The 26740-nt window shown below is 40.2% G+C and overlaps 1 protein-coding gene across 1 annotated transcript in view; it reads right to left on the reverse strand.

Moving 5' to 3' along the window:
* The window catches only part of RNF150 (ring finger protein 150), a 193049-nt gene that overhangs the window by 40544 nt on the left and 125765 nt on the right, over window positions 1-26740 (reverse strand). Inside the window, exons 4-5 of the mRNA XM_063458455.1 lie at window positions 26018-26100; window positions 1598-1694 (exon numbers count right to left, since the gene is read on the reverse strand). Coding sequence (XP_063314525.1) covers window positions 1598-1694; window positions 26018-26100 — 180 coding nt within the window. The remainder of the gene's footprint in view (window positions 1-1597; window positions 1695-26017; window positions 26101-26740) is intronic.

A 26740-nucleotide genomic window follows, 5' to 3' on the forward strand; every position in this document is an offset into this window, starting at 1 on the left:
GTCTATTTCTTTTCTCTTTTCTCGTTTTACAATTAAAAAATTTTTAAGGTGGAACACCTTGAACCTGGGTGGCACGTCGGGGCGGAAACACAATCTGACTTACCTAACGCAATAGGTTATGCTATGTTAATAATATACTCGTTTGCAAACTATATGTCTTTATGCCCGCCTTATCGTGCTCCTAATGGTCTCTATTGAAATTGTTACTGATGTATGTTATGTTGTAACCTTATAATAAATAAAGAATTTAAAAAAAAAAAAAAAATAATTTCTGTGCCAGGCATACAGCAAGAATAGTGACTTTCTTGCTATGGTGAAATGTGCGGTGTAATCAACCTAGAATTTCTAGTCATGCCTAACCTCCCTCCTGTACCTCTCCAGGGCAGGCTTGACAAATATAGCTGGGCACTAAGGGTATAAAACCTATGACATGCAAATTACAGGTCTGCTTATGGGGAGTCAAAATCTAATTTTGAGAAAGCCGCTTCTTGTTTTAACAGTGCCAGTTCCATACTCAGTAACAGAATGTTTAATTATGTATCTCCTCTACTGGATCTTACAAACTTCATATGCACTGGATGACAATTGGACACAAGCACATGATTAAGGTAAGGAATGCACACCTCTTCCTTACCGTATCCAAAATAACTATTTCTAGCACTGTATGTTGGAGGCCCCTGCAGGATTGCAACCGCTTACTATATTGACAGTTCTTTGTTTGCTCTGCTGTCTGTTCTGACCTATAATATTCACTTGTAAGGCTGGCACAGTGCCCAGTTCTAATTTAATGGAGTGGTGTGGAAGGGGACAGGAGGGGGGTATAGAGCACTGTGGAAGCTGGATGCAGCCATTTAGCGCTCAAATTTAATATTCTATGACTGGGTCATCTTTCCTGGCAGTTGAATTCTATCTGACCTGTTTGAGCTAACCAATTCATAGCCAGCTTACACAGTGCTTCCATGGGGTGAAATTCAAGGCCAGTCATTACCCAGCTGTGATGTTGCAAAAAAAAATAAATTCTTATGTAAAAGGGCTATTTTTTTCCAGAGGGCGTAAACATGTGATTGATCACTTGGGCACTGCACACGTCAATAGCAGTTTCATAACTTGCTTTCTGGTGGAGGGTGTGCCAATACAATTTAACACGGATGCAGACAGGATAAATACCACTAGGTGAAAGGCATTTAAACTATTTTAACCAATGCTATTCCCCATGTAAGGTCTGCAAAACACAGTATTATCACCCAATCCGGTTTCAAAACATACGCTGCAAAAAAATCAATTTATTCTCTGGAACTGGCAATAACATGACCTAATAAACAGCAGCCATGTGCTTTACAGTATTTTTCATATTGGCTCCTTCTTACAACAGACAGGTTCATAAATAATATGTGAACAAAAACAGACAATAATTAAATTAGGCAATGCTGCTTCTAGCACCTTTCCTATCCTACAGAGCAGAACTGAAATGCTGATCTAAGCATTATGACCAAAAAAGCACAAAAACTGTCCTTTTCTGCTCAGTAAGTGAAGAGTTAATGTTAGAAATATATTTTAAATAAGTGGGATATGAATAGTTGCCGAATTATGCTCTTACCGGTATGCCCAGAGCTTTCAGAATATTCATTTTGCACATTGGACATGTTCGATGATCTAAAAGCCAGGGATCCACACAAGATTTGTGAAAAAGATGCCTAGAAAAACAAAAAGACAGCACATATCCTGTGAACAATCTGTGATAGCAGGAGAACCGACACAAATAATATTATGAGTACACTCATACAATACAATGTATACAATACAATGAAACCTTTCACTTAAAGGGACAGTCTACGCATCACAACCCATAAAAGTACAGTGGTTATGTAGCAAAGAGGCTTTTTGCTAGTCATCACATTTTTGTCAAACAATTTGAAAATGGAAGCTCTCCCTTGTACTCAAAGCCCTCCTCCTCTCAAAAACATCTGCAGAGAAACTGTAAATGACAGTACCCCCTACACAATCCTAAAAGGTACATATATGCAGGCATTTTCATGCAAACACTGCCTTTTTACAGAAAAGGCAGTGTTTACACCCCCACTAGGGACACCTCCAAGTGGACACTCGTCAAATGGCCACTGAAGGTGATTCCTGGCTCAGTGCTGCACAGTAGGCAGCACTGCCGTTCAGCGTCCCCACGCACTGCATGGGGATGCTGAATTTTCCTCATAGAGATGCATTGATTCTATGCATCTATACGAGGAGGTGCTGATTGGCCAAAACGGTGGTTGGCCCCGCCTCCTTGCAGACTTTAGCACATTGGATTGGCTAAAAAACGGCAATTCTGATTATGTCACCAAAGGAGGCGGGGCCAGCTCTGGCAGACTCCTGCAGCGCTGGAAAAAAGGTGAGTTTTATTCATTTTTATTGGTGTTAAGGGGAAGGGGGAGGGGGAGAAGGTACCTTAATGGTGGGTTTAGCACTATAGGGTCAGGAATACGTTTGTGTCCCTGACCCTATAGCGATCCTTTAATGCAAAGGCATTGACTGACAAGGAGAGCAAGAGCTACCACAGAAGGTCCCTCTGCTCTCCACCCATAGCAACCAGAGCACTATCTTTATTCTTGATTTAAACGACTTATTTGGCAAACCTGTAAAATAGGCTTAAAATGTACCTTGAATCCAGCTCACAAATGTTCACAAATATCTCTATATAGACAGCGTTTCAAGCAGAAACACTGCACATACCACACTGCTCAATGACTGTAGCGATGTCATGCATCATGTTATCTTTTAAGTTCAGTAGCCATGTTAGTTTATTCTGTGTACCAGGAACCAATGACCACTTCTATAAGCAGAAGTGACAATGGAGGCTGGAATAACCCCTTACAGGAACTCTTCAAGTACCATAATCACTATATTGAATTTCAGAATCTCTCTGCTCTGAGCTAGCTTGACAGTGCAGGATGTAGTTATTGGCTGACGCTCTCAGGAAATTAGTTCAGGAGAGGTAAAAGAAACTGTGTACAGGATCCTCTGGTCCCCTATGGAGAAAGTGGCTAGTGCATGGCGAACTTCATGTAAATTGTCAAAACATTAGCAACCTGGGCACTATTAGCACCATGACCACTACAGAGCGCTGGAGCCTGCTGTTCCCTTAACCCCTTAAGGACCAGACTTCTGGAATAAAAGGGAATCATGACATGTCAGACATGTCATGTGTCCTTAAGGGGTTAAACTAGTGTGAGGCTCATTTTTACAGATTTCCCAACGATAACAATGTGGTTGAAAAATATTATAATGGTAATCATATCAACATGTTGGAGGTCATCAGCAGCCATTAACAGGTTGATAATTGTAAAAATCTAGATTGTACCTATATATGGTTATTCCTACTTCTATTGTAATAATTTAAACACTTGGGTGAAATATTGAAAGTAAGTGGATACTATCAGGTTTAAGTTAATTTAAAGAACAAAAAATATAAAACAAAAAATATACACACTAAAGACAACAATATGGAATACGTAAAACTAAAAGTGCTCCCAGGTGTAGCTCACAGACACCCAACAAATAGTTAAAACAGAGAAAGGTGGGAAAAAACACCCAGTATACGTATATAGAAAAATAGTAACAACCTGGAAATACGAACCAGGATGGGTGGATCAATACCAGATCTATAATACAGGGAGTGCATAATTATTAGGCAAGTTGTATTTTTGAGGATTAATTTTATTATTGAACAACAACCATGTTCTCAATGAACCCAAAAAACGAATTAATATCAAAGCTGAATATTTTTGGAAGTAGTTTTTAGTTTGTTTTTAGTTATAGCTATTTTAGGGGGATATCTGTGTGTGCAGGTGACTATTACTGTGCATAATTATTAGGCAACTTAACAAAAACAAATATATACCCATTTCAATTATTTATTTTTACCAGTGAAACCAATATAACATCTCAACATTCACAAATATACATTTCTGACATTCAAAAACATAACAAAAACAAATCAGTGACCAATATAGCCACCTTTCTTTGCAAGGACACTCAAAAGCCTGCCATCCATGGATTATGTCAGTGTTTTGATTTGTTCACCATCAACATTGCGTGCAGCAGCAACCACAGCCTCCCAGACACTGTTCAGAGAGGTGTACTGTTTTCCCTCCTTGTAAATCTCACATTTGATGATGGACCACAGGTTCTCAATGGGGTTCAGATCAGGTGAACAAGGAGGCCATGTCATTAGATTTTCTTCTTTTATACCCTTTCTTGCCAGCCACGCTGTGGAGTACTTGGACGCGTGTCCTGCATAGTCCTGCATGAAAATCATGTTTTTCTTGAAGGATGCAGACTTCTTCCTGTACCACTGCTTGAAGAAGGTGTCTTCCAGAAACTGGCAGTAGGACTGGGAGTTGAGCTTGACTCCATCCTCAACCCGAAAAGGCCCCACAAGCTCATCTTTGATGATACCAGCCCAAACCAGTACTCCACCTCCACCTTGCTGGCGTCTGAGTCGGACTGGAGCTCTCTGCCCTTTACCAATCCAGCCACGGGCCCATCCATCTGGCCCATCAAGACTCACTCTCATTTCATCAGTCCATAAAACCTTAGAAAAATCAGTCTTGAGATATTTCTTGGCCCAGTCTTGACGTTTCAGCTTGTGTGTCTTGTTCAGTGGTGGTCGTCTTTCAGCCTTTCTTACCTTGGCCATGTCTCTGAGTATTGCACACCTTGTGCTTTTGGGCACTCCAGTGATGTTGCAGCTCTGAAATATGGCCAAACTGGTGGCAAGTGGCATCTTGGCAGCTGCACGCTTGACTTTTCTCAGTTCATGGGCAGTTATTTTGCGCCTTGGTTTCTCCACACGCTTCTTGCGACCCTGTTGACTATTTTGAATGAAACGCTTGATTGTTCGATGATCACGCTTCAGAAGCTTTGCAATTTTAAGAGTGCTGCATCCCTCTGCAAGATATCTCACTATTTTTTTACTTTTCTGAGCCTGTCAAGTCCTTCTTTTGACCCATTTTGCCAAAGGAAAGGAAGTTGCCTAATAATTATGCACACCTGATATAGGGTGTTGATGTCATTAGACCACACCCCTTCTCATTACAGAGATGCACATCACCTAATATGCTTAATTGGTAGTAGGCTTTCGAGCCTATACAGCTTGGAGTAAGACAACATGCATAAAGAGGATGATGTGGTCAAAATACTCATTTGCCTAATAATTCTGCACTCCCTGTAGTAGATCATTTATTATTTATATTAAAGTATGTTTCCATTCCATTAGACTTTTACATATGGCACAGCATACTAGTTAGGTCTGCCGATCTTTTTTGATGTTCATACACTACTTAGATTTTGTTATTCGTGTTAAGGCGACTGTTGTGTGTGCGCATGTTTTTACAGTATCATGCGCACGCGCTATTCCAGCTGCCTCTGTATTCATTCGAATGCTGCATTCATATGAACGACCGTGCTAATTGCCTTGGTCGCACAGGATGTACGTCATTGCGTTCTGAAGTGTAACGCACGCCAACCATCAGGTGAAACGGATCCACAGGGATTACCAGCACTATAAGAAGTCCCCATTACGATGGATTCCTATATATCCCTGAGGAAGTCCCGTTTTGAAGAAACGCGTTGGATTTACTATATTGTATGGACTTTTATGGATTTTGTTTTTTTAACATTTTACTTTGTTTTATTATTATTTTTTATTTTTTCACTTTGCTGCTATTGGTATTCCAAGACCTACCACGCTGCTACTAAGTTCCACCTTCTGTGAATATATGCCCATGATTTCCTCCTGTCTGTAAGTGCAATCTAATAAATATTATTTTGGTTTTAATTATACCTCACTATGTGTGGTGATTTTCCTTTTCATATATAAAGAATTTTCCCCACCTGAGATTTACAAGACTCCTGATTCGTTTTAACCCCTGGTGGGGTGAGAAGGCTGATTCATCTTACGTTTTAACCCCCGGTGGGGTGAGAAGCCTGATTCATCATACGTTTGTGAGTTTTCTACTAACACCACATATCTTTTTTGCTACAATTGACTGTATTACGCTATGTTTTGTTTGCTACTATTATAGATCTGGTATTGAACCTCCCATCCTGGTTCATATTTCCAGGTTGTTACTATTTTTTTATATACGTATACTGGGTGTTTTTTTCCCACCTTTCTCTGTTTTAAGTTAATTTAAAGTTTAAAAATTGCATCATATGAGGTGAAGTGGTCTGGTTACCTGTAGTGTCCCTTTAAGTACAAAACAAGCAAAGGTAAGTATTGCAATGTCTATACCCATGCCTTATATATCCACTCTACATTTTACGACTGTTCTATGAGAGAACCTGTGCTGATGATCCACTGGTTTCATTCATATTTTCCATAACTGAAGACTGCGGAACTAAATCTCCAGTAAGCCCTGGCTGGAGGTCACTGGAGTAGGTGTGCACTTGGAGCTGGCATAATGTGTTTTGCTTTTTTTTAAATTGCACTAATTCCATAAATTATAAAACAGTGTAAAATATAGAATGCATTGTTCCTTTAATTGAAAACAGGATGATTTCTAGCCCAATCAAAAAACAAATAATACATGGCTGCACAGTTATCGGGTCTAGTTTTCATTACTGAAACGAGCATGTGGCTTTAGGCTTCAATGTTAATACAATAATATTAGTCTCTGTAGAAGTCTTAAGCCTTTTGAGTTTAATCTGGTATTCTAAAATGATTAATGTAATTAAAGCTCTCAAACCTTGAAGTCAGAGAAGCAGTGATACAGAAGCTATCAGGGATTTTCTAATCCATTCATAAACTCAACTAGGCTGAAAAAAACACACTTCATAAAGATACATAATAATAAATCAGTCAATTTTCCATGTTTATGGTTGGTTCAATTTCAAATTAAATTGACTCTGTCACCTCAAACTTATCTTTCTCCTATGGTTTCCTCTTCTCAAATATAAACGATTCCTTCTGAAATAGTAAATATGAGCTAACATTTAACCCCTTCAGGACGGAGTCAATAGTGCACGTTCTGATCAAAACAAAACGTAAACAAAAACTGGAATTTGCGCTATATGTCTGTTCAACGGTAATTCACCGCTGTCACATTAAGTGCACCCACACTTATTATATATCATTTTGTTCAGGAGAAACAGGGCTTTAATTTATCATTAACTATTCATATATGGAACATAATTTATTATGAATAAAATTTAAAAAAATGTAAGAAAATAAGATTTTTTTTAAAATTTGTATTTCCGTCTGACATTTTAGCTGTGAATGTCATAATACTGCACATATTTGTAATAAGCGATGTCTCACGAGTACAACAGTACCCCCCATTAACAGGTTTTATGGTGTTTTGGAAAGTTACAGGGTCAAATATAGAACGTTCCATTTTCAAATTGAAATTTGCCAGATTAGTAATGTTACCTTTGAGACGGTGTGGTAGCCCAGGAATGAGAATTACCCCCATAATGGCATACCATTTGAAAAAAGTAGACAAGCCAAGGTATTGAAAGTGGGGTATGTTTAGTCTTTTTTAGTAGCCACTTAGTCACAAACACTGGCCGAAGTTAGCGTTCATATTTGTTTTTGTGTGAAAAAAGCAAAAAACGAATATTTGGCCAGTGTTTGTGACTAAGTGGCTACTAAGAAAGACTGGACATACCCCACTTGCAATACCTCGGGTTGTCTACTTTTGCAAATGGTATGCCATCATGGGGGTAATTCTAATTCCTGGGCTACCATAAGCTCTCAAAGGCAACATAACTAATCTGGCAAATTTCAATGTGAAAAAAATGAAATGCAAGCCTTATATGTGACTCTCTAACTCTCCAAGACACCATAAAACCTGTACATGGGGGGTACTGTTTTACTCGGGAGACTTCACTAAACACAAATATTAGTGTTTTAAAACAGTAAAACATATTACAACAATAATATAGTCCATAAAAGTGCCGTTCGTTTGTAAAAAATGCAAAAAACGTCACTTTTACTTAAAATATCATCGTTGTAATACAATTTACCAGTTTGAAACACTAATATTTGAGTTCAGCAAAGTCTCCCGAGTAAAACAATATCCCCCATGTACAGGTTTTATGGTGTCTTGGAGAGTTACAGGGTCAAATATAGTGCTTGCGAATTAAATTCTCTGCACTTTCTCCCTGTGTTGTCAGGCATGTCAATCAAATTTTAATTAATCAAATCACATAATTATGTTAAAAGATTACTTACATATACATGTAGAATATATTAATATTAATATATATACATATCATATCAATTTACAAAATGGAGATAGGACAGAAAGGAAATGGGCTTTAGCACAGTACAAGGAGGGTGGAGACGGGGGGAGGGGCAAGCTCAGAACAGAGAAGCTATGTAATGTTGATAATTCACAAAATATACAAGTGATGCATGATATTAAATGTATGCTTACTAATGCAAGGAGCCTAAATAACAAAATTGGGGAACTAGAGGCATTAGCATACACTAAACAATATGATATAATAGGCATAACTGAAACATGGTGGGATGAGACACATGACTGGGCAGTTAACTTAAATGGGTACATGTTATTTAGGAAGGATAGGCAAAACAAGAAGGGTGGTGGGGTATGTTTGTATGTCAACCATGATTTAAAGCCAAATCTTAAGCAAATGGAATACGATGAGGAAAATGTGGAGGCTTTATGGGTAAATATCTGCTTGGGGGAAAATAAGGGAAACCAACTATTGGTTGGGATATGTTATAAACCACCTAATGTTAATATTGACGAGGAACAACAGCTGTTTGAGCAAATTGAGAAAGCTGCAAATCTGGGTAACACTTTAATTATTGGAGATTTTAATTACCCGGACATAAATTGGGACAGAGGGACTAGTAGCTCAGCAAAGGGAATTAGGTTTTTAAACTTGTTAAATGACACCTTCATGTCACAACTAGTACAAGCACCAACTAGAATGGACGCTTGTCTGGACCTGGTTTTAACAAACAACATTGATCTTTGACCAACATTCAAGTAGGTGAGCACTTGGGAAATAGTGACCACAATATAGTGTCCTTTGAAATAAACTCAAAAAAACAAAAGCACATGGGGTATACTAAAACATATAATTTTAAAAAGGCCGATTTCAATAAGTTAAGGGAAGCTTTACAATATATTGACTGGCATAAACTCTTTAGTGAAAAGAACACTGAGGATAAATGGATCATCTTCCAACAAATATTAGAAAGGTACATTTCTCATTATGTACCATTGGGAAATAAATATAAAAGAAACAAATTAAAACCAATGTGGCTTACTAGAAAAGTAAAACAAGAGATTAAAAATAAGAAAAGGGCATTTAAAGCATTTAAATCGGACAAATCAGATGCATCTTATAAAAGATATAAGGAAGCAAATAATGCGTGCAAAAAGGCAATTAGACTTGCTAAACTTCAAAATGAAAAAATGATAGCTAAAGAGAGCAAAACCAACCCTAAAGCATTTTTTAAGTACATAAATTCTAAAAAACCCAAAAATGAAAGTGTAGCTACACTAAAAACTGAAACGGGGGTGTTAGTCAATGAAGACCAGGAAAAGGCAGGAATTTTAAATAACTATTTCTCCTCTGTATATATTAAGGAAGAACCCATGGCAATAGATGTGCAAATGATTGCTACTAAAAACTTGCAGAATAATTGTAATTGGTTAACTCAAGACAAGGTGCTGCAGCAACTAAAGAAAGTTAATATAAACAAAGCTCCAGGGCCTGACGGTATCCATCCACGTGTACTTAAGGAACTAAGTGTAGAAATAAGTGAACCTCTGTTTTTAATCTTTCAAGATTCTTTTCTTTCAGGAAGTGTTCCGGAGGATTGGAGGAAGGCAGATGTTGTTCCTATATTCAAAAAGGGTTCAAAATCCTTGCCTGGAAATTATAGACCTGTGAGCTTAACTTCTGTGGCTGGTAAAATATTTGAAAGGTTATTAAGGGATTATATTCAAGAATTCCTTGAGAAGAACATGGTTATCAGCAAAAATCAGCACGGTTTTATGAAGCACAGGTCGTGTCAAACTAACTTGATTGCATTCTACGAAGAAGTAAGTAGAAGTATAGATCAGGGTGTTGCAGTGGATGTGATCTATTTGGACTTTGCCAAGGCATTTGATACAGTTCCACACAGAAGATTAGTGTTCAAACTCAAGGAAATCGGTCTAGATGAAAATGCTTGTTCTTGGGTAGAACATTGGCTTAAAAACAGAGTACAAAGAGTTGTCGTTAATGGTAAATTTTCAAGCTGGACAGAGGTGGCAAGTGGTGTCCCTCAGGGGTCTGTTCTGGGACCCCTTCTATTTAACATGTTTATAAATGATCTTGAAGACAGCATTGAAAGTCATGTTTCAGTGTTTGCAGATGACACAAAACTTTGTAAAATAATACAATGTGAGCAAGATATTACTTTGCTGCAGAGGGATTTAGATAGACTGGAGGACTGGGCACTCAAATGGCAGATGAAATTTAATGTTGAAAAATGCAAAGTTATGCACTTCGGCGTAAAGAATACACAAGCAACGTATACCCTTAATGGAAGCGAATTAGGGATAACAACACACGAAAAGGACTTGGGAATTGTTATAGACAACAAACTATGCAACAATGTGCAATGTCAATCAGCAGTGGCCAAGGCCAGTAGGGTATTGTCATGCATGAAAAAGGGCATTCATTCTCGGGACGAGAATATCATTTTGCCTCTTTATAAATCACTGGTAAGACCACACATTGAATATGCTGTGCAATTTTGGGCACCTGTTCTAAAGAAGGATATTGTGGCACTAGAGAGGGTGCAGAGGCGGGCTACAAAACTAATAAAAGGAATGGAACATATCAGCTATGAAGAAAGGTTAACAAATTTAAACCTATTTAGTTTAGAAAAACGTCGCCTGGGAGGGGATATGATAACATTATACAAATATATTCGAGGCCAATACAAACCATTGTGTGGAAATCTATTCACAAACCGGACTTTACATAGGACACGAGGTCATGCGTTTAGACTAGAAGAAAGAAGATTTCGTCTAAGGCAAAGGAAAGGTTTTTTTACTGTAAGAACAATCAGGATGTGGAATTCTCTGCCTGAAGAAGTGGTTTTATCAGAGTCCATACAGATGTTCAAACAGCTACTAGATGCATACTTGCAAAAACAGAATATTCAAGGATATAATCTTTCAATGTAGGGTAATAACTGCTTGATCCAAGGATAAATCTGACTGCCATTCTGGGGTCAAGAAGGAAAATTTTTTTCCTAGCTTGTTGCAAAATTGGAAGTGCTTCAAACTGGGTTTTTTTTTTTTATGCCTTCTTTTGGATCAACAGCAAAAAACATATGTGAGGAAGGCTGAACTTGATGGACGCAAGTCTCTTTTCAGCTATGTAACTATGTAACTATGTAATATATATGTATTTAAATTCTACGTGTATACTAATGTAATCTTTTATATAATTATATGTATTTATCTATATATATATATTTGCGGTTATTTGTATTTTATATATATATATAGATAGATATGATACCGGAGAAACTGACGGAAGCCAAGCACAGAGAGATGGACACAGGTTTCTTCAGGAAGGAAGAGATTCTTTATTGGATCACCGATCGGGACTCAGAGGGACTAGCGTCACCAAAATACAGCAAAGTCTGAGTACTGAATACATAGAGTACATTCCTTATATAGCACTGTAGCTCCTCCCACAATTAACTACACCCACACATACCCTTAACCTATTTAATAAATAGAGTCTAAACTCATCCATCCGGTCTAACCACGTGGCTCATCTGATACAAAGGAGAGGGACGCGTAATTCCAGTTCTTACATTCCTGCACCTGGTCAGTACAGTGATAACAGTATCTTAGCTACGTGTAATTAACTAACTGATACTACAAACACATATACATACATATGCCTTGTGGCAATCTTAGCCTGCTAAACTTGTATTTTACTGGAATTACATCACATTCCCCCCTTTGATGCCTCTGATATTTCACAATTACTTGAGGCATCACTTAACCTTGGTTTGCATATACCTCAGGTTACCATGAACCAGACCAAACTTATCTTATGATGTGAATCTTTTAACACTCATCTTCCTGCATTGGTTCTCCTTGATCTAGAGCCTTATACTTATATATCGCCATTATCTGTGCAGCAGCCTTCCTCTCTGCTATACTTCCTATCAGGCTTTGCACAGACCTAACTACTAAGGGTATAAGACACGGTAGGAGTAGACACAACAGTAAAATCAGTAGGACTCCACCTACCACTGCCTTAAGCCCTCCAAACCACTCATACCAGCTACCAAACCAACTACTTGGATTGTACCCTTTCCATACCTGAGTAGGCACATGCACTAGTTTAACCATATGGCTAGTAAGCTCAGCTATTGCTTGCCCTTCGTCATCTATTTGAAGACAGCAATTGCTCAGGTTAAACTTCCCACATACACCTCCCTCTACTGCCAAAAGGTAATCCAAGGCTAATCTATTTTGGTACACTGCTGTCCTCATCCTGGTATTATGCTTCGCTAGAAGATTGAGTGCTTGTGAGGTCTCATTAGTAATAATCTCAACCACCGCCTGTAATCTTATAATACGGTTGAGCATATAAATTGGGGTTCTATAACCAAAGGTACCATCTTCTGCCCACGTGGCTGGCCCATAATAATCTATGATACGCTGGGGAGGCCATTCATTATCTTCCCAGGTGCCTATCTCTAAGGGTCCCCTTTTCTTCCTATGATTCACATCATACACTTTAACACCTAAAGTCTCACCTGTTTCAATCGGTAACAAGAAGAAGGATGGTTTGAGCATACCCAACACACATGCCCCTTCCCAGTCCTGTGGCAACTCCGAATAGGCTTTCTTACCACAGATCCAGTACAAATTTGCTGGGGCTCTCCAGGTAGATGTGATGGATAAATCAAACCACACATCCTTTAAACTGGCATATCTAGCAAACGGGTTAGATGGTTCTGAGACATTTGAAGCCGACCACCAAGTTGTATTTTTAGTATCATCATCATAAGCTTTTTGCCCTAGACAAGTTAATTCTCCTACAGAAGTATTATACATTATTCCTTTCCTTGCTATGCAAACATAACCTATGATGGAGGTCTTTAATCTCCACTCAGATTTACCTCTAACACTCAAATGATAATCGGCTTGTGTAGATATTAGTTGGTCAACTGCCTCAGAACCGGACATTACCTCCTTTGCTTCCCAAGGCCATTGGTCTCCCATGTTAGTACCTCCACACACATAGCAGTTGGTAACATTAAGACTACCGGCAATACTTTCAGCTAGGTCAATGAACAGGTTTTTAGCGTTATGGGGGATCTTATTATCTATACTCATCTCTTCATAAAAGGAATGGTATACTTGATGAGTCTGGGAGGATACCGTATCAGTCTCTATTCCTATAAACAATAATGTCCCAGGATCTAAACCCGTCCCGTATATCTGAAACCCAAATAAATTTCCATACTTATCTAGGAACTTGTCGGGGTTATTAATAAGTATATGGACTGGGTTGCATTCCATAGACTTACAATAAGGGCTAGTCGGCAACTTAGTCACTATCATGTCTTTATCTACTGTCTGTCCCCAAGTCGCCCACCCCACACAAGACCAATATGGACAAAAGTTATAGTCTTTATTTGGGCATCTAGGACTCACATATTTATTTTTACTACTGGGACAAATATATTTATCATTAGACCCATACGTCCTCTCCCATCTAAGATCCCCACATACATTCCACGGTTTTCTACCACTTGATATCGCCTTACATGCATCAAATAGCAGAACACCCGAAGAATGTACGGATTCTAACACCGTCTTATTAATTAGGGTCCCCTGAGGATCTCCATTCCTGAGAGTCAACCAAATTGTACGAGGTTGATACTCTGGACTGAAGCACTTAGGTTCTCCTACTCCTAAATGGCACACACTATAGTCTATATTTAGGTATCTACATCTTGATACCTCTCCTTTACATTCGTATTGTGAATGCCAAATTAGGGTTTGGGAAATATGGTTACCTGTTCTCGTAGTCTTAATGCATACCTCACAGCTAGGAGTGTCGGTACCTCTACCTTCCTGAATATAAAAACACACATAAATAAACATTATCAAAAGCACATCTTTCGCCGTCATCCTCAGTCTTCGTCCGTGCGATGGAACCTCAGCTTCCAGGATGTGAGGGCTGCAGGGAATGGAGTTCTGCTCGTCTTCACAGGTGTCCCTTCGAGACTTTCCTGGCTTATACACTATGTGTTGGTAAGCGGACAGGCTTTATTATGGCCTTCTCACTCACACCTGTAACAATAAAATTTGTAATCCACAATAATTCCTCGTTACTCCGACTGAGTAGTGCGTTTCAACCGGATCTTGCAGGGATTCTCTGGATCTGCTGTAATTTGCCAAGAATCGACTGCTGCTGGTTTAACCCTGGAGTGATGTATCCACGGAGTTACTTCGGCTACTTTTATCGCTGTAGGGGTAGACAAAAGAACAACATAAGGACCTCTCCACTTGGGCCCTAACGGTACATTATTCCACTCTTTAATCCACACTTGGTCTCCTGGATGATAACTATGAACAGGGGGATAAATATTCACAGGTAATCTATCTTGTACCCATTTCTGTACCTCCTCCATAGTCTTACCCAACTCTACAACCTGCTGCCGGGTAATTCCTTCTCCCAACTGACTCAAGTCCCCCCTTAAGTTACCAAGTACGGGAGGTGGTCGCCCATACATGATTTCAAAAGGAGAGAGGCCCATCCTTCTGGTAGGGGTACTGCGGATTCGCAATAAAGCTATGGGTAAGAGAACGTTCCACTTAAGTTGGGTTTCCTGACACATTTTAGCCAACTGGTTCTTTATAGTTCTATTCATTCTCTCTACCTTACCAGAACTCTGGGGTCTATATGCAGTATGAAGCCTCCACTTTATACCAAGCATATGAGTCAGTTGTTGTAGGCACTGATGAACAAAAGCTGGACCATTGTCCGATCCTATAGAACAGGGTAGTCCATATCGGGGTATTATTTCTCGTAGCAGGAATCTTACAACTTCTCCTGCTTTCTCTGTACGAGTAGGACATGCTTCTACCCAGCCTGAATAGGTGCACACAATTACCAACAGGTAACGATGTCCACCCGATTTAGGCATTACTGTAAAGTCTATTTGTAGATCGGACATGGGGAGTCCCCCCATAAACTGGACTCCTGGTGGCTTTACGGGTCCTTGTCTTGCATTATTCTTAGCACACGTTACACATCTGCGTACAATGGCCTGAGTCAAGTTGGACAATCTTGGTATGTAGAAATGTTTCCTGAGAGATTCTTCAGTACTGTCTCTCCCAGAATGTGTCCCGTTGTGATAATTTTGGACAATTTCTACCGCTAGTGATGCTGGTATGACTATTCTTCCATCTTCTAGCTGATACCACTTGTTCTCCAAATACTTTCCCGGTTCAGTCTTTAACCACTCCTCTTCTTGAGCTGTATAAACTGGAGTCCATTGGGACAGTGGAGTTGGTATAAGAGCAGCTATATGCCCCACATACTCCTGTCTTCCTGATTCAGCAGCACGCTTAGCTGCACTATCTGCCATCCGATTTCCCTTGGTTACATCACCATCTCCTCTCAGATGCGCTCGACAATGTATGATACCGACTTCTTTCGGCTCCCACACTGCTTCCAATAGTTGTAGGATTTCAGCTGCGTACTTGATTTCTTTGCCTTCTGAATTCAGTAGTCCTCTTTCTTTATACAAAGCTCCGTGGGCATGAGTGGTTAAAAACGCATACTTAGAGTCCGTATAGATATTTACTCTTAAACCTTCAGCCAATTGTAACGCTCGTGTTAGTGCTATTAATTCTGCCTTTTGTGCTGATGTTCCTTTCGCCAGTGGCCGAGCTTCTATCACCTTGTCTATTGTTGTCACTGCATATCCTGCATAGCGGATCCCTTCTTTCACATAACTACTGCCGTCGGTGTAATATTGAACATCGGGGTTCTGGATGGGAAAATCACGAAGATCTGGTCTACTTGAAAATACTTCATCCATTACTTCCAAACAATCATGTTGACTTTCAGTAGGTTGCGGCAAAAGGGTAGCTGGATTTAAGGTGTTTACAGTCTCTAAATGCACTCTTGGGTTTTCACACAACATTGCTTGATACTTGGTCATACGGCTGTTACTAAACCAATGATTTCCTTTGTAATCCAACAACGTCTGTACTGCATGTGGGACTCGTACATAAAGTTCTTGACCCAGAGTGAGTTTATCGGCTTCAGCTACTAGCAGGGCGGCTGCAGCTACGGCTCTTAGACAAGGTGGAAGTCCGCTGGCCACTGCATCCAGTTGCTTAGACATGTAGGCAACAAGTCTTTGCCATGATCCCAAGTACTGTGTCAATACTCCCACAGCCATTCTTCTTTGCTCGTGTACATATAAGTAGAATGGTCGTGTGTGATCAGGTAGACCTAATGCTGGGGCACTCATCAAAGCCTTCTTCACATCTTCAAATGCCGTTTGCTGTTCTTGGGTCCATAAGAAGGGGTCGTGCTCTGTACCTTTGATGGCTGCGTACAGAGGTTTTGCCAGTATCGCATAGCTGGGAATCCATATCCTACAGAAGCCTGCTGCCCCCAAGAATTCTCGCACTTGTCTTCTATTCTTGGGTATTGGTATTTGGCAGACAGCTTCTTTTCTCTCTGGCCCCATAATCCTTTGACCTTCAGAGATATGGAATCCCAGATACTTGACAGTTGGCAAACACAACTGAGCCTTCTTCCTGGACACCTTGTATCCTGCCTTCCAGAGAATATGTAGTAGATCGTGCGTTGCTTGCTGACATTTTTCTTTTGTATCTGCTGCTATCAACAAGTCATCTACATATTGTAACAATACACATTCTCCTGGGATAGACTCGAAATCCAGTAGATCTTGACTTAGAGCTGAACCAAATAGGGTAGGTGAATTTTTAAACCCTTGGGGCAGTCTTGTCCAAGTCATTTGGCGTTTTGAGCCCGTTACAGCGTTCTCCCATTGGAAAGCGAAAATACATTGGCTTTCTGCGGCAATTCGGAGGCAAAAGAAGGCATCTTTGAGATCTAAGACTGTGAAGTAAGTAGCCCCGCCCGGAATTAAAGCAAGCAGGTTATATGGATTGGGTACAACTGGATGTATGCTAACAACCGCATCATTGACTGCTCTTAAGTCCTGTACAGGTCGATACTCATCTGTACCGGGCTTTTGAACAGGCAGCAATGGGGTGTTCCAGGGGGAAGTACAGAATTTTAGGATACCATACCGTATGAACTTATCCAGATAGGATTGGATGTTCTTCTTAGCCTTCTGCGGAATGTGATATTGTCTTAGGCTCACTGGATAAACCCCATGTTTCAGTTCAATTTTTATTGGTGGAATATTGCGGGCCAGTCCTGGTGGGTTGTTCTCTGCCCAAACTCCTGGTATGTTAAACAATGTCTCATCACTCCTAGGGTTTTGGCTAGTCAACACTGTATAAAGTCGCCACTCTTCTTCCTTTGGTACGGATAAAGTCATAATACCTGAAGGTCCATTAAACTTTAAGGATGTTGTTCCATTTGGTAGGAACGTAATCTGCGCTTGTAATTTTGATAGCATATCACGTCCCAGCAATTGGACTGGACATTCAGGCATATAAAGGAATTGGTGTTTTACTACGTGGCCTCCCAATGTACAGAGTCGACTTTTAAGAACCGGTTTTTCAGCACTTCTTCCAGTTGCTCCTATCACAGTAATAGTCCTTCCAGATGGAGGAGCAACTAGATTAGTCACCACTGAATGTTCAGCACCAGTGTCGATCATGAACGCACTCCTTTTCCCCCCTATTGATACATCGACCATAGGCTCCGCTCGACCAAGGGGGAAGGAGCCCGGTCGGTATCAATAGTCCTCCATGACAGTGTCAGCCAATCCTACAAAGTCCCTACCTTCTCTATCGCGGGACCTTTGCGCTGCTGGAATATACCTGTCTTCCCTAACACTTCCTCTGTTCCCATTACTCCCTCTATAACCATTACTCCCTCCGGGGCCTCCTCTACCTCTCGCTCTACCTCTAAAGTTTCCGTAGCCTGCCCTGGGTTGGTCTCTCTCGTACTGCTCTCTTTGCGGACATTCGTTCCTCCAATGCCCTTCTTCCTTGCAATACGCGCATTGATCCCTACTCAAAGGCTCCCTACTCCATCTATTATTGCCTCTATCTGGGCCCCGTTTATCTACGCCTGCGATCGCTACCGCTAGCATATCAGCCTTTTTACGCATCTTGCGCTCTTCCTCTTTCTTACTTTCTGTATCCCTGTTCATATAGACCTTATTTGCTACCTCCATTAGTTGGGTGATGGACATACCTGCAAACCCTTCTAACTTTTGTAGCTTGCGCTTAATATCTCCGTATGCTTGGCTGACAAAGGCGGAGTTAACCATTCGGGAATTGTCTGCGTCTTCCGGATTAAAGGGGGTATACAAGCGGTATGCCTCCAATAATCGGTCATAAAAGACACTGGGCGCTTCATCGCTTTTCTGGATCACCTCAACTGTCTTCGACATGTTAATGGCTTTCTTTCCTCCGGCTTTCATGCCAGCAATTATAGCGTCTCTATAGGCTCTGAGTTGAACCATATCAGCACCATTTACGTTCCAATCGGGATCGGTGTTGGGATAGTGTGTCGCGGCCCATGCTGCTGGATTGGCTTGGTTCAAAGCACGGGCTCTATCCTCTAATGCTTTAATGGCTGCTTGATTTATTCTTGTCCTTTCCTCATTGTTAAATAAAGTCATTAGTAACTGCTGGCAATCAGCCCATGTCGGATTATGCGTCTGTACTATTGAGGTGAACAGATCAGTCATAGCTTGTGGTTTCTCAGTATACGAGGAATTATGGGTCTTCCAGTTTAAAAGATCGGTTGTGGTAAATGGGACATATACGAAGACTGGGTCAGCGTGTGCCATTTGACCTGCGGCATCGATATAAGCTGACCCGGGATTCAGACGAAGAGGCATCTGATAGTGCTTTAATTGTTGGGCACCAGTCAACTGTCGGGTTTGGATGGGGCTACGTAGAGAGGCGTCAGTCATGGGTTCCGGTCGGGGAGAGATAGGGTATGGGGATGTGGGAGGTCGGTTTTGGGAAAAGATCGTAAATAAAACACTTCGAGCCGAGCTAGATGAAGCTTGACCGGAAGTCTGAAGTGGCGCCAAATCAGGATATTCGTTTCTAATGGGGGTGGATTCTGGTTCCGGAAGGGGAGATTTAGTACGAGGGGGGGTGGATCCTGTACTGGAGGAGGAAGCGGAAGTGGATGAGGGTAATGAGGGGAGGGGTGCAGGACTTCCTGCGTTTGCGTCACTTCTTCTTAACGGAAAGTAAGGGGGCGGCAAGGGATCTCGGACTCAGGGGGCGTGTCCAAAATGGGCCTAACACCAGTCCTAGTGGACGAGCAAGTCCTAGCTACCATGAGGCGACACTGCTCCTCGTGGCATGTCTGGAGCCATTTTGGCGAGTCATTTACGGCCTGTCTCCAACAGTCAATATAAGGAAACTGGCCGTAAAGTTCAGGCCTACCCGATACAGCCACGTGTAAGCGCTGTACCAGAGTTGGATCCAAACTGCCACGTGGCGGCCATGCCGCAACCAAAGTAGGCCACTCCCTAGTACACAAAGTGACCAAACGTACAGGAGACATCTTTACCCCAAAATCACAAACTTTGAATCCCTTTTTAAAATTCTTAACCATACATCCTAAGGGATCCGGAATCGTTGACTGCGACGCACCCATACTTAACAATGGAACGTCGTCGACAACGAATACTATACACGCGTACTATTCAACAGTCACACCCGTTTCCTCTGGCAACAGCACCACGTGGTACGGTTACCAAGTGAAACGTACACAATAACAATAAACACTCAGGGAATTCCCGTACACACACAGCTGTTACACCAGTCACTATATAATCAATATTATGCCCTTTGGCGTAACTATACAGTCACCCACGCTATAATTCTCTATATACGAATTACCCGTCTATAACACACCCCAGTAACATCGTCTTTTACAAATAGCGGTTACAGTACGGTTAGCATAGGTCAAAGCACAAGTTAAGGTCACAATACAATTATTAGTGGTTATGGTGTTAAACATGCAATGGACGACAATGATTAGTACTTATTATATAATGTCAGTAAATATACAGGGTTATGGTACCGTGCACTATAATACAGCAACACACTATTAACACTCTCGCTAGACGGCTGAGCTCGCGCTATCTAACAAGATATACACTTTACTAAAACAATCGTTAACACATTTACAATTCCCAACTAAACTATTGGCCAGTACCTTGAATGGACTACCTAAAACTATATACACCCGTTTTGGTTAGCCACACTGCCCAATCACCACATATATAGCGAGCTAGAGAACCGAATTTACACAGGCGCCTCTTAGTCGCACTATCAAAAGTCTAGTGGGTTCCAAATTTACACGCCTTCCCACTTAGCCCAGATAGGATGAGAACTAGCGAACCGAATTTACACAGGCGCCGCTTAGTCTCCCGGTCCCTCCGACCTAGCGAACGTAATATACACCCTAGAACGCTAGTCTAGACAAGACACCGGTGTCCGGCTAGGGCTATTTACACCAGGACCCCGCCTGACTAACCAAATCAAACGGTCTGACTAAAGAGCGTTCGATCGAGCGGTGCGCCTTCGCTCCTTCCCTCCGACAGAGGGGGCAGATACACAGATTCAAAACCCCTTTGGGCCTACCGCACAATCGGTATACCCCTAGTGGGTCCTGCCGTCTAAAACAGCAGTTGTCTTACCTCCTCGTTCCTGAACCTGAGTTCACACTCATCGACGGGGACACCCCAGCACTTCTCACGTAGAGGCCGATGATCTCCTGGACAACAGACCAGTGGCGCCGAGACGAAGGGAGGTCCACGCAGAAGTTCAGGGGTGCAGCCGTAGAGAACGTGGGCAAAGATAGACCGTCTCACGCCTCTGCCTCTCAGCTACCGTTGAACGATGAGCTTCCCGGCCAATGCACCAAATGATACCGGAGAAACTGACGGAAGCCAAGCACAGAGAGATGGACACAGGTTTCTTCAGGAAGGAAGAGATTCTTTATTGGATCACCGATCGGGACTCAGAGGGACTAGCGTCACCAAAATACAGCAAAGTCTGAGTACTGAATACATAGAGTACATTCCTTATATAGCACTGTAGCTCCTCCCACAATTAACTACACCCACACATACCCTTAACCTATTTAATAAATAGAGTCTAAACTCATCCATCCGGTCTAACCACGTGGCTCATCTGATACAAAGGAGAGGGACGCGTAATTCCAGTTCTTACATTCCTGCACCTGGTCAGTACAGTGATAACAGTATCTTAGCTACGTGTAATTAACTAACTGATACTACAAACACATATACATACATATGCCTTGTGGCAATCTTAGCCTGCTAAACTTGTATTTTACTGGAATTACATCACAGATATATATATAGAATGTCATTCTAAGTGTATTTTGTTACCAATATATAAATATATTAATAACAAAATACAGTTAGAATGAAATTACATATGGATATATAATTTATATTAAATTTTGTTTCAATATTTTATTTATTTATTTTATTATTTTATTTATTATTTTAATTATACGTATATATATATATATATATATATATGTAGATCTATTATATATATATAATATATATACATATTATATATATGTAACGTCATTCTAAGTGTATTTTAATACTAATATATATACTTATATTAGTATTAAAATACACTTTGTATGACGTTCCATATATATAATAATGTGTATATATATTATATATATCATATATATACATAATATATATATATATATATATATATATATAAATACTTTTCATTTATTTTTACACATGTTTAATTTTTTTTTTTATTCCTCCTACCAGCAGGGGGACTGTCTGATATTTCAGACAGCCCCCCTGCTGGCAGTTCCATAGCCAGCTATAGGGGGCCATGTGATCGCTCTTTGAAGCCCATTTAAATCGCGACGGCATGGAACGCCGTAACGGCGTTAAGGGTTTAAGACCTTTTACTGAATCTGACTTTTTTGTCTGTGGTTTTGTATATTTTAAGACCAACCATTTAGGTAAAAAACAAACAAACAATGTTTGCTATTTTTGTTTCACTTACTGGTATCCTGGACATAGCCTTAATAAATGTATGGGAAGTCAGGCCCTGAAGAGAATGTTTGTTTGTTTCTTTTTGTTTTTTTTTGTTACGACTTACTGTTTGAGTGAGAAGTACACTGAACAAAATTATAAACGCAACACTTTTGTTTTTGCCCCCATTTTTCATGAGCTGAACTCAAAGATGTAAGATGTACACAAAAGGCCTATTTCTCTCAAATATTGTTCTGTCTAAATCTGTGTTAGTGAGCACGTCTCGTTTGCCGAGATAATCCATCCACCTCACAGGTGTGGCATATCAAGATGCTGATTAGACAGCATGATTATTGCAAAGGTGTGCCTTAGGCTGGCCACAATAAAAGGCCACTCTAAAATGTGATGTTTTACTGTATTGTGTGGGTCTGGGGGGGTTCCAAAAACCAGTCAGTATCTGGTGTGACCATCATTTGCCTCACGCAGTGCAACACATCTCCTTTGCATAGAGTTGATCAAGTTGTTGATTGTGGCCTGTGGAATGTTGGTCCATTCCTTTTCAATGGTTGTGCGAAGTTGCTGGATATTGGCAGGACCTGGAACACGCTGTCGTATACATCGATCCGGAGCATCCTAAACATGCTCAATGGGTGACATGTCCGATGAGTATGCTGGCCATGCAAAAACTGGGATGTTTTCAGCTTCCAGGAATTGTGCACAGATCCCTGCAACATGGGGCAGTGTATTATCATGCTGCAACATGAGGTGATGGACGTGGGTGAATGGCACAACAATGGGCCTCAGGATCTCGTCACGGTATTTCTGTGCATTCCAAATGCCATCAATAAAATGACCATCTGTTCGTTGTCCATAACATACACCTTCCCATACCATAAACCCACCGCCACCATTGGCCACTCGATCCACAACGTTGACATCAGCAAACTGCCCACCCACACGACGCCATACCCGCTGTGTGCCATCTGCCATGTACAGGGAAAACCATGATTCATCCATGAAGAGAACACCTCTCCAATGTGCCAGGTGCCATTGAATGTGAGCCTTTGCCCACTCAAGTCGGTTACAACAACGAACTGCAGTCAGGTCGAGACCCTGATGAGGATGACGAGCATGCAGATGAGCTTCCCTGAGACAGTTTCTGACAGTTTGTGCAGAAATTCTTTGGTTAGGCAAACTGATTGTTGCAGCAGCCGTCCGGGTGGCTGGTCTCAGACGATCTTGGAGGTGAAGATGCTGGATGTGGAGGTCCTGGGCTGGTGTGGTTACACATGGTCTCCGGTTGTGAGGCCAGTTAGATGTACTGCCCAATTCTCTGAAACGCCTTTGGAGATGGCTTATGGTAGAGAAATTAACTTTCAATTCACGGGCAACAGCTCTGGTTAACATTTCTGCAGCCAGCATGCAATTGCACACTCCCTCAAAACTTGTGACATCTGTGGCATTATGCTGTGTGATAAAACTGCACATTTTAGAGTGGCCTTTTATTGTGGCCAGCCTAACGCACACCTTTGCAATAATCATGCTGTCTAATCAGCATCTTAAAATGCCACACCTGTGAGGTGGATGGATTATCTCGCCAAACAAGACGTGCTCACTAACAGATTTAGACAGATTTGTGAACAATATTTGAGAGAAATATGCCTTTTGTGTACATAGAAAAAGTCTTAGGACTTTGAGTACAGCTCATGAAAAATGGGGCAAAGACAAGAGTGTTGTGTTTATAATTTTGTTCAGTGTATTTGTTTGTGCATTTTTTTTGTTTGTTTTACTTTTTATTTTCTTTCTTTTAGCATATGCATTACAAAGCTTTCTATGCAGGCAGTGTAATTGATTTGCGCACATTTCCCTCAGAGTGGGAATGTGTGTGGAGGTGGTTACAGTGAATTTTTCATTAGTAATGTGTTTTTAATTTACAAATTACATGAAGCTGCCATGGAAGGGAAGTAAAAGAATGAATTATAACTTTGTTCATATCCACTAGAAACTTCCAGTTGCTGCTAGTTAGCCACTATCTAAAACACTGCCAACATTTCAAGGCATTTCCTTTTTGAACATCTTGTACAAGAAACAGGGAAAAATAACGCATTTGCAGTTTTACACAGTTAAAAATAAATCTAGAAATTTAGGCTGGGTTTTTCTTTTTTACAGATGCAAAAAAAATTTTTTTTTTCATGCAATTTTATATATATCAAAATTGTACACGGTTCCAGTAACAGCAATATAAAATGTAATGTTACTACAGGAATGACAAAATCTCTCCTTTAAGGAAATAATAACTATCTTTTTAATTCAAGATATCCTGTTATCTATAAGAAAACCACTGAACAAGAGAAAACCACTTTCCAAATGTCTACCTAAATATAAATATGAATTCAACCTTCAATGTAGGTTTAAAACATGATCAATTTAAGTCAGTTTGGAAATACCTCTAAATATGCCTGCCTTGCTTATTTCTTTTGGGTTTGGGTACCTTATTTTTTATTATTAATTATTGTTAACTTAAAAGGTTACATGACATTTTACATGCGGTAGTTTGTTCACAGTATTCAGATGCGTAAACATTATTAACATTACTGGCTTTTGGAATATGCACACAATAAGAATAGCAAGAATCTTACAATCATCACCATTGGTACATTGTTACATTCATTGTATCTACAGGAGCATGTGTTAGTGTATAAATCTGTAAAGGGGTGCGATTTGTAGAGTGGTGTGGTATGGTTTATGCACATGTCTTGTTTGTACCGTTCCAACCCCTCTGATCTGTGTTTAGTGGTTGTGTGGTGCCTGTGAACGGAGCTCAAGTTGTCATTTGTTTGATTAAGTAAGCAATATCACTATCATGAGTGATTCATCATTTGTATTGTGGAGCATTTACGTTGGTGCCCCTGGTGTTTGCTCTGATTGTAAATTTGTAGTAGGCATAACCCAGACATAACCTAGGGAATGTAATAACTAAAACATAGAAAATTAAGTATAATAGGCCAGAAATAGGCCAATTGCTGCCAGGGGAGAGGGAAACAAGTCGAAATGTCTATATAAAGTAAAAATTCCTTATATTGTATGGTTAGAGAGCAAAATGTTAAAAAAAACAAAATAGCATTTGGGGAAGTATCCGGGTACCCTTATTTTTGTGTTTTCCTCTTTAACTTTTTTTTATTCTTCTTTGTTTGCCGGTAGCCTGGCATTTTGGCTTTTCTATCTCTCTTTGGTATCCTGACCTTGGCACGTTTTACAATACATTCTATTAACTCTTTTCCAGTACATTGTTTGCTGTATCTTTTTGTTCAGCCTGACCACCTCTTGACCAACAATATGTATTTTTTACCGTGACCCTGACAGACACTGTACAGTCATATCCTTCATGATGCTGAAGCACAACACCTGGTATTCCCCTAGATCTCCAAATCTCGCCATAGCCCCACTCTGTTCCCCTGAATTAGAGAACTGAGCGAAAATGCACTGCAAACACAGAGTTAAAGTCAGGGAATTTTTAAGCCCTTAATTTTACCAGTAAGACTCGGTATATGGGAAGCCTATCACCCAGGTCCCTTTGGCTTCTGGGATAATGTACCCTTGCTGGCGATGCACCCCATATCAGATCTGATAAAGTTGGCAGGTCTGTGATGCTCTCACTAAGGTGGCAAAAACATATTAGAGAGCACTTTCTATATTAGACCTTGGCTTTTCTTGATGTGCACATATGCTGCCACAAATTTGTTAACTCACCTGCATGGCAAAATTCTGACAACATCATTTGGTTTATATCCTTCAATACAAACAGCACAGTTATCAAATTCTGGCTCTGTTTCCTGCAACAAAGAAAGAAACAAAATAAAATGCTTTGGTTGAATATGTACTTCTTTATTGATTATTCCTATGGTGGTAATGTCCCACTCACATCAAAACAAAACAAAACCTAAGACATACATCCATGATTATGTTGATAATATATTATGGACTAATGTTAAACTCTCTACTATGGACTATTGTTAAAATCAATTTATTATTATGTGATGCATATATAACATACTGCATTTCAAAAACAGGGCTTGATGCTTCCATTTTCATTAACAGGTGTAAAGATTTATATTAAAATGTTAATGTCATCTATATATTTTTTCTTATGTATCCAATTTTCAAGTTATCGGTCTGCAAATGTAGAACAATTTAAAATCACAATCTTCTCTTCCAAGTGGTAATATGGGAATGTTACATCAATCTTGTTGTGTAACTTGAGTGCCTTAATCTAATTATATTCTATTTGAGTCTTAGAGAACCTTTTAGAAAAAAAACAACATAAGGTCAAATAATCCCTTCTTTCACCTAGCAGAAATTTTAAACCACAGAACCAGACAGTTCTAAACTGATAGGAATGAAAAATAAATGTTATCCTTAAAAAAACAAAACAGATTAACTCGAATAAAAATTGGTCAAAACTCAGTTTACTGA

The sequence above is a fragment of the Pelobates fuscus genome, chromosome 6, assembly GCF_036172605.1.
Source record: "Pelobates fuscus isolate aPelFus1 chromosome 6, aPelFus1.pri, whole genome shotgun sequence".
Classification (NCBI taxonomy): domain Eukaryota; kingdom Metazoa; phylum Chordata; class Amphibia; order Anura; family Pelobatidae; genus Pelobates; species Pelobates fuscus.